General features: G+C 45.3%; 1 protein-coding gene across 1 annotated transcript in view; it reads right to left on the bottom strand.

Moving 5' to 3' along the window:
• MTOR (mechanistic target of rapamycin kinase) overlaps positions 1-12,814 on the bottom strand; it is a 135,772-nt gene that overhangs the window by 100,676 nt on the left and 22,282 nt on the right. The window contains exons 14-19 of the mRNA XM_047083090.1: positions 5,584-5,706; positions 4,884-4,973; positions 4,675-4,767; positions 3,860-3,994; positions 3,489-3,618; positions 1,933-2,183 (exon numbers count right to left, since the gene is read on the bottom strand). Coding sequence (XP_046939046.1) covers positions 1,933-2,183; positions 3,489-3,618; positions 3,860-3,994; positions 4,675-4,767; positions 4,884-4,973; positions 5,584-5,706 — 822 coding nt within the window. The remainder of the gene's footprint in view (positions 1-1,932; positions 2,184-3,488; positions 3,619-3,859; positions 3,995-4,674; positions 4,768-4,883; positions 4,974-5,583; positions 5,707-12,814) is intronic.

Here is a 12,814-nt window from a genome sequence, read left to right as displayed (position 1 = left end):
TCCTGGATATACAATGAGAAAAGCAATAACTAACTGGTTTACAGGCTAAAACAAAAAACTAGAACTATCTTCCTTCCTTCCTTCCTTCCTTCCTTCTTTCCTTCTTTCCTTCTTTCCTTCTCTTGTTTTTTTAAGTTTGGGAGAGAGAAAGCATACATGCGCTAGAACAAGTGTGAGCGGGGCGGGGCAGGGCAGAGAAAAAAATCCCAAGCAGGCTCCACGCTGTCAGCACAGAGCCCGATGTGGGGCTAGAATTCACAAGCCACGAGATCATGACCTGAGCTGAAATCAAGAGTTGGATGCTTAACCGACTGAGCCACCCAGGCCCCCCTATCTTTCTCTTTTTGTACACTGTATGATTATCTAGAGTGAAAAGCTAGCTGATTAGAATTAGTAAGAGTTCAATGAGGTTGAACACATAAAAATAAACTGCACTTCTCTCCTCCAGGCACAAAGTTAGAAAATATACTTTCTAAAAAGATACTATTTCCTCCAAACGTACATCAAGTTGAATATATAATCACAGAGAGAAAAACTGATTAGAAAAATTAACTCAAGTATCTTTATAACATAGTACTCTGGGGTGCCTGGGTGGCTTGGTTGGTTCAGCATCCGACTCTTAGTCTCAGGGTCGTGAGTTCAAGCCCCACACTGGATGCAGAATTTACTTTAAAAAAAAAAAATTAAAGGGGCGCCTGGATGGCTCTGTTGGTTAAGCGTGTGACTTCGGCTCAGGTCATGATCTCACAGCTCGTGGGTCTGAGTCCCTCATCGGGCTCTGTGCTGACAACCTGCTGGAGCCTGCTTTGGATTCTGTCTCCCTCTCTCTCTGTTCCTTCTCGCTCATGCTCTGTCTCTCTCCTTCAAAAATAAATAAACATAAAAAAAAAATCAAAAACATTAAAAAAAAAAAGCCCCCTTAAACTTTATTTAGCAGGTTTGTTGTCAGTAGTGGCATACGTATAATAATCACAGAACCACTCTGCAGGTTCTGTGGTTCAGAGAAAGAAAAGAGAACAAAAGGGAGCTAAGGGGAAGGAAAGGGGAAAATTCTACCTAACAGGAATGTGCCAGCTGTTAAAAGTAGAAGAAATGGTAGAACTAGAAAGTCCTTACTTTGCAATCAGTGTGACAACGGATTCAGGCAAGGATCACCTGTGAATACTCAGCCACGGGGTAAAAGGTAGTCAGGGAACAGGACAGTTCTAGTCTCGAAGTATCACCCCACAGATTACTCGATGGCTCATGGAAAAGGCAACTTTACAATGGAGAGATCTGACAGATGCCAATTTAACCGTGTGCTCAAACTCATGATCAACACTAATGGGAGAAGCTGACATTATGAGATCTGATAAGAACATCACCTCTGCAGTATTCTCATTAAAAATGATGGACTTAGGGGTGCCTGGGAGGCTCAGTCAGTTGAGTGTCCGACTCTTGATTTGGGCTCAGGTCATGATCTCACAGTCGTGGGATCGAGCCCCACCTCGGGCTCTGCATGGATAGCGCAGAGCATGCTTGAGATTCTCTCTGTCTCTCTGTCTCTGTCTCTGTCTCTCTCTGCCCCTCCCCTGCTCTTTCTCTCTCAAAATAAATAAACATTAAAACAACAACCACAAAAATGATGGACTTAAATCTAATCATGAGAAAGCAACCAGAAGTCCACAGTGTGGAACATTCTCCCCAACAAATGCACTGAACTCTAGACACACACACACCCACCCACCCATTCATCACCATTCTGAGGGGATAACCCAGGAAACCGGGCCGAGCCAACCGCACCTGTTCCGTCAAGTGTGAGGAGGGAGGACAGGTGCTCAGCTCAACAGCCAGCAGAGGGCAGCGACGGGAAGCTGATATGCAAATAATCTGCCTCAGCGGACCAGCTGGGGCTCAGGCGGAGGGAGCAGGGGTGGGGTTTTAGCTACTTACCTCCCGGATGGCCCCGTCACAGACGCGAATGACGTTGAGGAACGTGGGCATGACCTGGGGCAGGAACTGCACACACTTGAGGCCCAGGGACTTGAAGATGAAGGTGATGGCCTGGACTACCATGGTGTGATGGTGCGAGAGGGACTGGTCCCGGAAGATCCGCATCAGCGCCACCATGGACACGGCGGGGTAGAACTCGTCCAGGGGCAGGTTGCCCATGTTGACCAGCATCTCGCTGGTGCTGTAGTCAGCTAGGACAGAACGACGGCAACAGTCACGAGCTATACGTGCGTGATGTGACTCCGACTTGGAGTAGAGCCTGGCGTGAGACCAACAGCCCGAGCGCCATCGGCGTTCACGGGGAGGACAGAGAACATCAGGACCCAATGAATAGGCTGTCACCATTAAGGCTTCTAAGAGTTTCTGGCTTTTCTCTGACCCCAACTACAGAAGCCTAGAATGGTACATGATAGGTTCTCCTTAAATTGCTCTGTTTAACTTAGCGTCTTATCATTACAAGTGACAACTCTGAAGTTGAAACCGTCAGTAAAAATAATCACACCCCCTAAATGAAAGTCAAGGCCAACTCCCCAGTTACCCCCAAATTAGGCCAGCATCTGTTCAGTAGCTGCTCAGTCCCTCTAGGGACTTCAGAGAAGGGGTGGCAAATGCCACCAGACCTGAACAGCAAGGATCTCAAAGACTGGGTGAGGGGAGGCCGAACGGTACACTGAGGAGGGTAAGAACTCAGTGGGTCAAGAGGCTGGACAGGCACTGCTGAGTAAGGACAAAACCCGCAGGGACCCGGCCCCCACTCTGCTGAGTCACGGGTCTGACAGGGTGCTATCATAGGTACACTCCTCTAACACACAGAAGAATACATTGGAAGCAACAAGGTTCCTTCCATAGAGTTTGGAAACAAATTATTTGGGGAAAACAACATTTTGCTGGAAGGGCTGGGAGAGCCACTGCTGGATTTTCACTCTTTCGGAAATAAGTCGGCCCTAGAAGAATCTGCTGTAACCCCATACCCTACCCAATCTCTCAGGCTACTTGTCAACAGACAGAGGGGCTCCAGAGCCAGACCAGTTGATGGAAAATACAGCCCTGGATTCTGATAGCTACTAGTTTGTCTATGCCCCCGAGCCTGGCCTCAGATTTCCCTACCGATTAAAACAGAGAGGATAAATTCTACCCTCTTGCTCCTTGGGCACCAGGAGAATAGAAAATATCAAAGAAGGACTAACAAAGAACGACAGATGAACAGAGGTGAGGGGGTGATGATTCACATCTCTCTCATCAGCACCAAAAAGCGGGTACAGGCTTAGCCTGTTGACCCTTGGCAAAGAGTCTGGACAGATGTAAGGATTCCAGACACATTGGGAAGCAGCATCCCTATTGCAGTTTAAGACAAAACTCAACTTTCCACTCAAAAGTCATGAAGTGAGCCGATGTGCTGTCATTTGTTAACCAGCCCAAGGCTCTTTCCAAACACAGCCGGCAAGCGCTTCGTGAGGCAGAATGTGATAAGTCTCTCATCAGTCCCCTCAACTTACAGGAATCCTGACTTGACTTGGATTCTGACAGGCTAACAGCAGAAGCGTCGCGGGACTGGTCAATCATGCCAATGTTCACTTTGTGCTTGTAGGGATCCAGGGCCCCCAAAAGCCCTAACACACGGATAGCCTGGGTGGGGAGGGGGAGGGGAAGAAGAAAACATTCATCACAATATCCGATGACCATAGCTTTGATGCGTATTCCTCTCGACGCTCCATGATACCCAGTTCATACCTGAATGGCCAGCTATGAGGACGAAACAGGAGGACAGGACATCTAACCAACATGCTCTCAAGAGCGTGTTAATGCCACAATCTCTCTCCATTCTTCCAGCAAAATCTTTAAAGACCGAGTGTGCCATGTGCCCTACCTCTCTCCGTGTACCCTGGTTCTGCTCAGTCTTCAGAAAATTCAGCAGGACCTCAAGCAAAGTGGGGTACTTCCTGTAGGGCTCCACCACATAGCCAGTGCTGGCCACCAACTGTCCCAGGGTCCACAGAGCCACCTGGACAAGGAACAGATCGTGTGGTCGGTCAAGTCAGTAGGAGAAAGCATCGTCTGTACTCTTCCTTAAATAATTACAGCGAAGTATTGGAGGCTTTTCCAAGAAAAAATGTTTCCAGTAGAGTTCTGTTAACCGCCAACAGAAATCCTTGAGAGTTCGGGCATAAAAACAAGGCCACAAACCGATGCCAACGATCACTGGATACAGAAGAGCCCCATCTTCCTCAAAGGAAACACACAGTCCTTCCACATCCTGAATGATTAATGGGAGAAATCGAGCTTCCAGGGAAATTAAGACTGTTCTTAACGTTAGTCACCTAATGGCCTCAGTGGCCAAAGTGAAGCCAGGACTGGGGGTGGGGGTGGGGGCTGCTGAAGCGTGGCTTTTGCTTCCCCAGCCACAGGCCCAGGCTTTCCTTTTCCCTCTGGGGGCCGGGGCTCTGATACATGATCTGGATTTTTCTTTGAGCTGCTACTTCCTCAAAGTTGTCTCCAGGTCAGGATGACAACGAATCCTGGTTCCATATCTTCCTTCCCTTTACTCAGCAGATACTTCTGAGTACCTACTGTGTGCCGAGCTCTGGGTCAGGCACTGGCTGGGGGCAGTGAGTGACTAAGAGAGACAAGGGCCCAGGCCTCCCAGGGGCCTGTCCTGCTCAGTCCAGAAAGAGCAGTACTCACCTGCCTTTTGGCCAACAGGGAGGAGTCCTGGAGCATGTCCATGATGATAATAAAGAGTTCATCAACCCATTTCCTCATTTCTAGGCCACTGACCTACAAAACGAAAAAGACCGCGGTAGAGAAGATTAGAAATTACGGCCTTATTTTGATTTCCTCAGAGGCTAAACAGTATTCTTTCCATCCTGTGGAACAAGTGGTTGTCCCCTTACCTGAGCCAACTCTCCTATTGTGGCCAAGACATTATTGATCACACCTGGGTTTGGATCAGGGTCTGGATCTTTCAGTTTCAATATTAAAGCCTATGAAAAGAAGGTATGAGAAAATGAATGCAGGACAGCATCTACCAGGAACCTTTCTTTTACATAGGTAAAATTCACCCAAGAGACCATTTCAGTCACAGATAAATTACTTCTAGGCTTTACAAATCCAGGATTTCTCCGGAATGTGGATTCTAAAACTTTTCTGAGCCCAGTCTGACATACGAGAGAGCTGGGAAGTGCCATGATCTAAAAACGTTTCCCATGCCTCCTCAAATGATACCTGTGTGGTCATCTGCCCAGATGCACGTAAGTTCTGAAAGATTTCACATGCCTCTAAACGCATTCGGATTTTAAAGCTCATTTTTTCTTCATTTTGAAGGAACAATTTTATGCCACTATTTACCTACTTCTTTCCAGGCATATTTGATGATGTGCTGGAACCATCATTTCTTATCTCTTGTAAAGAGAGCCCTTTCCTGCAATTGGTGGGATTTTTGTAGTTCTTTCGCTGAGAAGGGCCTGATGTGGCCCTTGTCCCCGAGCCTGGGGCCAAAGAACTTCTCTACTGAAACACTCCCATCGTCCCGAATGAGCTGACATAAGATCACCTGGCGAGAAAGTGCCAGTCTCTCTAGCTATTGTGGGTTACCTTCAGAATGGGCTCCATGTAGGGGCGGATGAGCCGGGGGGCATTGGAGACCAAGTGGCCCAGCATGCGGGCACTCTGTTCTTTGATTCTCCCGATGCCGCTGTGCTCCAGCTCTGTCAAAATCTGGAGGGAAGAAAGGTCTGTATGATAGAGGAAATTCTAGAGAGGAACGGTGTGTCAAAGGGGAAAGGTGGCAGAGAACCAGAGGAAGGAACCAGAACTCCATTACGGATCAAGTGGTTGCTAGATATTCGACAAAGGCAAACAGTGGGACACAGCAGTGGTGGGAAGAGAGACGGTCTGAAACCAGTCCCAGCTCCCACGGTCCCACGATCGTCCCCGAGCAGAGCTGTGACAGTGCAGCACAGTCACAGGAGACTGAGAAAACCACCAGGGACAGTATGAGCAGGGGTCTGCAGAAATAAGGATTGAAGTGGGGCATCTGGGTGACTCAGGTGGTTGAGCATCCAACTTTGGCTCAGGTCATAATCTTGCAGTTCGTAGGTTCGAGCCCTACAGTGATCCTCTGTCTCCTTTTCTCTCTGTCCCTCCCCTGCTCACACTTTATTTCCCTCTCTCCCTCAAAAATAAATAAACATTAAAGAGAGAGAGAGAGAGAGAGAGAGAAATAAGGTATGAAGGAAGGGCTCTCTTTGAGAAAAATCTCCATCCAGACAGCAAATCACTAAGAGGGCTTATAACTAATGACAAAAGAATCTAAGAACAGTCAGAATAGCTATGATGTTGAAAGAAATATTAATACTCAGTAGTGGTTTCAGGCACATCTAAACCCCAACAGTGAGGGATTATATCTATTGATTCCCCTTGGACCTTTATGAACAGAAATAACATGTTTGTTCTGACATCCTTAAAACACCTGCAAATCAGCACGTTCTACTCATAGCGACTTCATAGAAACAGCTTAATATAGACAGACTTCTGGTGAGCTGAAGTTGCCAGAAGGAAATCTCTGAACCATGAGAACAGTGCATGTTAACTCAGCTACCCAGAGGAGGAGTCTACAATTTCACATTATATCTTGTCTCCGGTTATTGATTTAATAATCCTGACTTTCTGGATCCCCCTGGCAGCCTGTTTTTCCCCTGTCACAGCAGACAGCTGTGAGAGAGGATGGACAGGGATGCTGAGAAAGGACCCACGTGAGCAAGGAGACGCAGGCGGGGAGAAAATGCGTGCCCGTGAGGAGAGCACAACTCTCGGGGGCGGCAAGGGCCACTTCGAAGATCCCCGATTCATTTCCAGAGCCAGAGAGCATTGCTGTGCCCCCACAACAATACCCAATGCCCTCTCTGGTGATCAAGGCATCAGAAAAAGGCCAAAGCACATTTAGGTAATGTCCCTTATTATCAAGGCATGAAAATGTCCAATTCACCTTGGGAAGGTCTGTATATGCATTTGAAAACAATCAGAAATTTTGGTGTTACCAGGGCTGAGCTCAGTACATGGTAAATTCATTCAATAGTGCTTCACATTCCAGTATCAGAAAAATGAGATAGCTTATTGTAACCTTCCAGAAGACACAGGCCATGCCTGGCTTGTTCATTAATAGGTTTCCAGCACCCAGCAGGACCTGAAACATAGCAGGTGCTCAAAACATCTACTGACTGAACATACTGATATTCTCATTAGGAGATATTTCTGTTTCAAGCTTCTTTAGCAGGATTTGGGCTGGTAGGTTCAACAATGATTTCTTTTCCTTCCCCAAACCTTAGAGATTATATATATACATACATACACACACACACACACACACACACACACACACACACACACACACACACATATATATCTAATTTTTTTTAAATGTTTATTTTTGAGAGAGAGACAGAGTGTGAGCAGGGGAGTGGCAGAGACAGAGGGAGACACAGAATCTAAAGCAGACTCCAGGCTCTGAGCTGTCAGCACAGAGCCCGACGCAGGGCTCGAACTCACAGACTGTGAGATCATGACCTGAGCTGAAGTCAGACATTTAACTGACTGAGCCACCCAGGCGCCCCAGGTATATTTTTTTAATGTTTATTTTAATTTATTTTGAGAGAGGGACAGAGAGCATGAGCGGAAGAGGGACAGAGAGAGACACACAGAATCTGAAGCAGGATCCAGGCTTTGAGCTGTCAGTACAGAGCCTGACATGGGGCTCGAACCCACGAACCGCAAGATCATGGCCTGAGCTGAAACTGGACGCTTAACCAACTGAGCCACCCAGGTGCCCCGTAAAACCTTAGGTATTTTAAAAAGACTTAAAGTGATGGACACTCCTCACACAGGGCAGCAGTTGAAGAAATAAACCATTAGGCTAAACACAGAAGTGCCGGCAGCATATTGATGGATCTTGTTTTTTTAATCCATTCTGCTACCTATGTCTCATTTGAGACCTAAGGACACCTGCAGATTGAAAGTGAGGGCATGAAGAACCATCTATCATGCTAACAGAAGTCAAAAGAAAGCCAAAGTAGCCATACTTATAGCAAACCATATTTTAAAACAAAGACTGTAACAAGAGATGAACAAGGGCATTATTATCATAATTAAGGGATCTATCCATCAAGAAGATCTAACAATTGTAAATATTTATGTCGCCAACTTGGAAGCACCCAAACATATAAATCAATTAATCACACATGTAAACAAACTCATTAATAATCATACCATTATAGAAGTCTTTAATACCCTACTTACAGCAGTGGACAAGTCAACCAAGCAGAGAATCAACAAGGAAACAATGGCTTTGAATGACACACTGGACCAGATGGACTCATATTCAGAACATTTTGTCCTAAAGCAGCAGAATACACATTCTTCTCGAGTACACATGGAACATTCTCCAGAACAGATCACATACTAGGTCACAAATCAGCCCTCAAGAGGTACAAGAAGACTGAGATCACACCATGCATATTTTCAGATCACAACACTATGAAACTTGAAATCAACCACCAGGAAAAATTTGGAAAGCCCTCAAATACATGGAGGTTAAAGAACATCCTACTAAAGAATGGGTTAACCAGGAAGTTCAAGACGAAATTACAAAATACATGGAAGCAAATGAAAATGAAAACACGACAGTCCAAACCCTTTGGGATGCAGCAAAGGCAGCCCTAAGAGGGAAGGAAATACATTGCCATTCAGGCCTATCTCAAAAGCAAGAAAGGTCCCAAATACACAGCCTGACCTTACACCTAAAGGAGCTAGAAAAGGAGCAGCAAATAAAGCCCAAAGCCAGCAGCAGAAGAAAAATAATAAAAATGAGAGCAGTGATATAGAAACAAGAACCCACAGGAGAACAGATCAACAGAACTAAAACCTGGTTTTTTGAAAGGATAAACAAAACTGATAACCCCCTAGTGAGACTTCTCAAAAAAGAGGACCCAAATAGATAAAATCACGAATGAAAGAGGAGAGATCACAACCGACACCACAGAAATACAAACAATTATAAGAGAATATTACGAAAAATTATATGCCAACAAACTGGACAATCTGGAAGGGAGGGACAAATTCCTTAACACTCACACACTACCAAGACGCAAACAGGAAGAAATAGAAAATTTGAACAGGCCCATAACCAGCAAAGAAATTGAATCAGTTATCAAAAATCTCCCAAGAAACAAGAGTCCTGGGCCAGATGGCTTCTCAGGGGAATTCTACCAGACATTTAAGGCAGAGTTAATGCCTACTCTTCTCAACCTGTCCCAAAAAATAGAAATGGAAGGAAAGCTTCCTAACTTATTCTATGAAGCCAGCATTACCTTGATTCCAAAGCCAGAGACCTCACTGAAAAGGAGAATTACAGGCCAATATCCCTGATGAACATGGGTGAAAAAATTCTCAACAAGGTATTAGTAAATCGAACTCAACAGTACATTGAAAGAACTATTTACCATGATTAAGTGGGATTTATTCCTGGGCTGCAGGACTGCTTTAATACTCATAAATCAATCAATGTGATACACCATGTTAATAAAAGAAAGGATAAGAACCATATGATCTTTTCAATAGATGCAGAAAAGGCATTTGACAAAATACAGCACCCTTTCTTGATAAAAACCCTTAAGAAAGTAGGGGTCGAAGGAACATAAGTCATCATCAAAGCCATATATGAAAGACCCACCGCTAATATCATCCTCAATGGGGAAGAACTGAGAGCTCTCCCGCTAAGGTCAGGAACACGACAGGGATGTCCACTCTCACCACTGTTGCTCAACACCGTGCCAGAAGCCCTAGCCTTGGCAATGAGACGACAAGAAGAAATAAAAGGCATACAAATGGCCAAAGAAGACGTCAAACTTCCACGCTTCGCAGATGACATGATACCCTAACGTGGAAAACCCAAAAGAGTCTACCAAAATACTACTGGAACTGATACGTGAATTCAGCAAAGTCGCAGCATATAAAAGCCAACATACAGAAATTGGTTGCGCTTCTATACAACACAACAAAGCAGCAGAAAAAGAAATCCAGGAATCGATCCCATTTACAACAGCACCAAAAATACCGATAAGATACCTAGGAATAACCAAGGAGGTAAAAGGTCTGTATGCTGAAAACTATAGAAAGCTTATGAAAGAAACTGAAGAAGACGCCAAGAAATGAAAACACATTCCATGCTCTCGGACTGGAAAAACAAATATTGTTGAGATGCGTATGCTACCGAAAGCAATCTACATATTTAACACAATTCCTATCAAAATAATACCAGCATTTTTCACAGAACTAGAACCAACAATCCTAAAATTTGTATGGAACCAGAAAAGACTCCGAACAGCCAAAGTAACGTTGCAAAAGAAAACCAAAGCTGGAGGCATCACAACCCCGGACTTCAAGGGGCATTACAAAGCTGTAATCATCGAGACAGTATGGTACTGGCACACAAAGAGACACACAGATCAGTGGAACAGAATACAGAACCCAGATATGGACCCACAAACGTATGGCCAACTAATCTTCAACAAAGCAGGAAACAGTATCCAGTGGAAAACAGACGGTCTCTTCAGTAAATGGTGCTGGGAAAACCGGACGACGGCATGCAGAAGAATGAACCTGGACCACTTTCTTACACCAGACACACAAACTCAAAATGGATGAAAGACCTAAATGTGACATAAGAAACCATAAACATCCTACAGGAGAAAATAGGCAGCAACCTCTTTGACCTTGGCTGCAGCAACTTCTTACTAGACATGTCTCCAGAGGCAAGGGAAATAAAAGCAAAAATGAACTATTGGGACCTCATCAAGATAAAAAGCTTCTGCACGGTGAAGGAAACAGTCAACAAAACTAAAAGGCAACGGATGGAATGGGAGAAGATATTTGCAAATGCCATATCAGATAAAGGGTTACTATCCAAAATCGATAAAGAACTTATCATACTCAACGCCCAAAAAACAATCCAGTGAAGAAATGGGCAGAAGACATGAACAGACACTTGTCCAAAGACATCCAGATGGCCAACAGACAATTGAAAAGATGCTCAACATTACTCATCATCAGGAAAATACAAATCAAAACCACAACGAGATACCACCTCACACTTGTCAGAATGGCTAACATTAACAACTCAGGAAACAACAGATGTTGGCGAGGATCCGGAGAAAGGGGAACCCTTTTGCACTGTTGGTGGGAACACAAACTGGTGCAGCAACTCTGGAAAACAGTATGGAGGTTCCTCAAAAAATTAAAAATAGAACTACCCTGCGACCCAGCAATTGCACTACTAGGTATTTATCCAAAGGATACAAAGACGCTGATTCAAAGGGGCACATGCACCCCGATGTTTATAGCAGCACTATCAGTAACAGCCAAAGTATGAAAAAAGCCCAAATGTCCATCAAGTGATGAATGGATAAAGAAAATGGGGAGAATGTGTGAGCGCGTGCACATGCACACACACACACGCACTGGAATGCTACTCGACAATCAAAAAGAATGAAATCTTGCCATTTGCGACCACATGGATGGAACTAGAATGTGTTATGCTAAGTGAAATAAGTCAGTCACAGGAAGACAAATATATGATTTCACTTATATGTGGATGAACATAAGGGAAGGGAAGGGAAGGAAAATTAAGATAAATACAGAGAGGGAGGGAAACCATAAGAGACTCTTAAATGCTGGAGGGGAGGTGGTAGGGGGATGGGCTAAATGGGTGATGGGGACTAAGGAGGGCACTTCTTGGGATGAGCACTGAGTGTCATATGGAGATGATGAATCACTGGGTTCTACTCCTGAAACCAATACTACATTTTATGTTATCTAACTTGAATTTAAATAAATTAAAAATAAAAATAAAAACAGAAGTGCCAACATAATATAATCCTCTAATTTGTTGACTGATACAACTTACACTCACTTTAGCTAGGACAGACCGTGAATACATGACATTTGTTTAGGATGAAAGTTACACGTTAATGGTTTTTCTGTGTTTAACTTTTTACGCGTTAGGAAAGTATCTGTTTCGAAAGAAACCATGGGAGATTCAGGAAGCAGAGCGGGGCGTAGGGACAAGGTGGAGTCAGGGGACAGGAAAGGACTGGGCGAGCCACACTGAGACCCAGAAGAGGTGGGTGGAAATCACTCAAGGCAAGGACTGGACCATGGGCCCCTAACCAGGAGGCCAGAGAGTTTATGCGGCTAGGTGGAGACAAAAACTGAGGAGTCAGGTTTTGGCAGGAATTGCAAATCCTGGGGCACCAGGCTGGCTCAGTTGGTGGAGCATGCGACTCTTGACCTCGGGGTTGTGAGTTCAAGCTCCACACTGGGCCCACTTAAAAAAAAAAAAAGTCCCAATAGATGGAGCAGCAAGGCCAACCGAAATCTACCTCTGGCTCCAGTCCAGCAGCTTCGCTTGGCATCTGACGTTATTTAAGAACGAAAGCCACGGACCACAGGCCGGGGGCAACGACTATGAGAAGCAGAGTTGGAACCACTGTCATCCTGGGCCTCTGCGCCTGACCTGGTGGGAGCAGGAGAGCAGGGGGACAGAGAGGTGCCAGCAAAACTGACACCATCGGCAGCAGACTGAGCCAAACGTGCCAAGAAGCGGGATCTCCGGTGACTTGCCAGGAAGAAGAAAAGAGCTGCCTGCAGACGAGGTTTGCCGGGGAAAAGAGGCCCCTGGAGTCGTGCCGCTGGGGTAAGAGGCTCATGAGGCGATTAGCCCTGAACTCTAACTGCCAAGCTGGGAAAACAGGGACTCTTGGAGCCAAATGTG

Source organism: Lynx rufus, unplaced genomic scaffold, assembly GCF_022079265.1.
Source record: "Lynx rufus isolate CCGP_SWC_20201006 ecotype Redwood Valley unplaced genomic scaffold, mLynRuf1.p SCAF_2, whole genome shotgun sequence".
NCBI lineage: Eukaryota > Metazoa > Chordata > Mammalia > Carnivora > Felidae > Lynx > Lynx rufus.
Note: the sequence above shows the minus strand (reverse complement) of the source record. Positions and strands in the feature narration are given on the sequence as shown.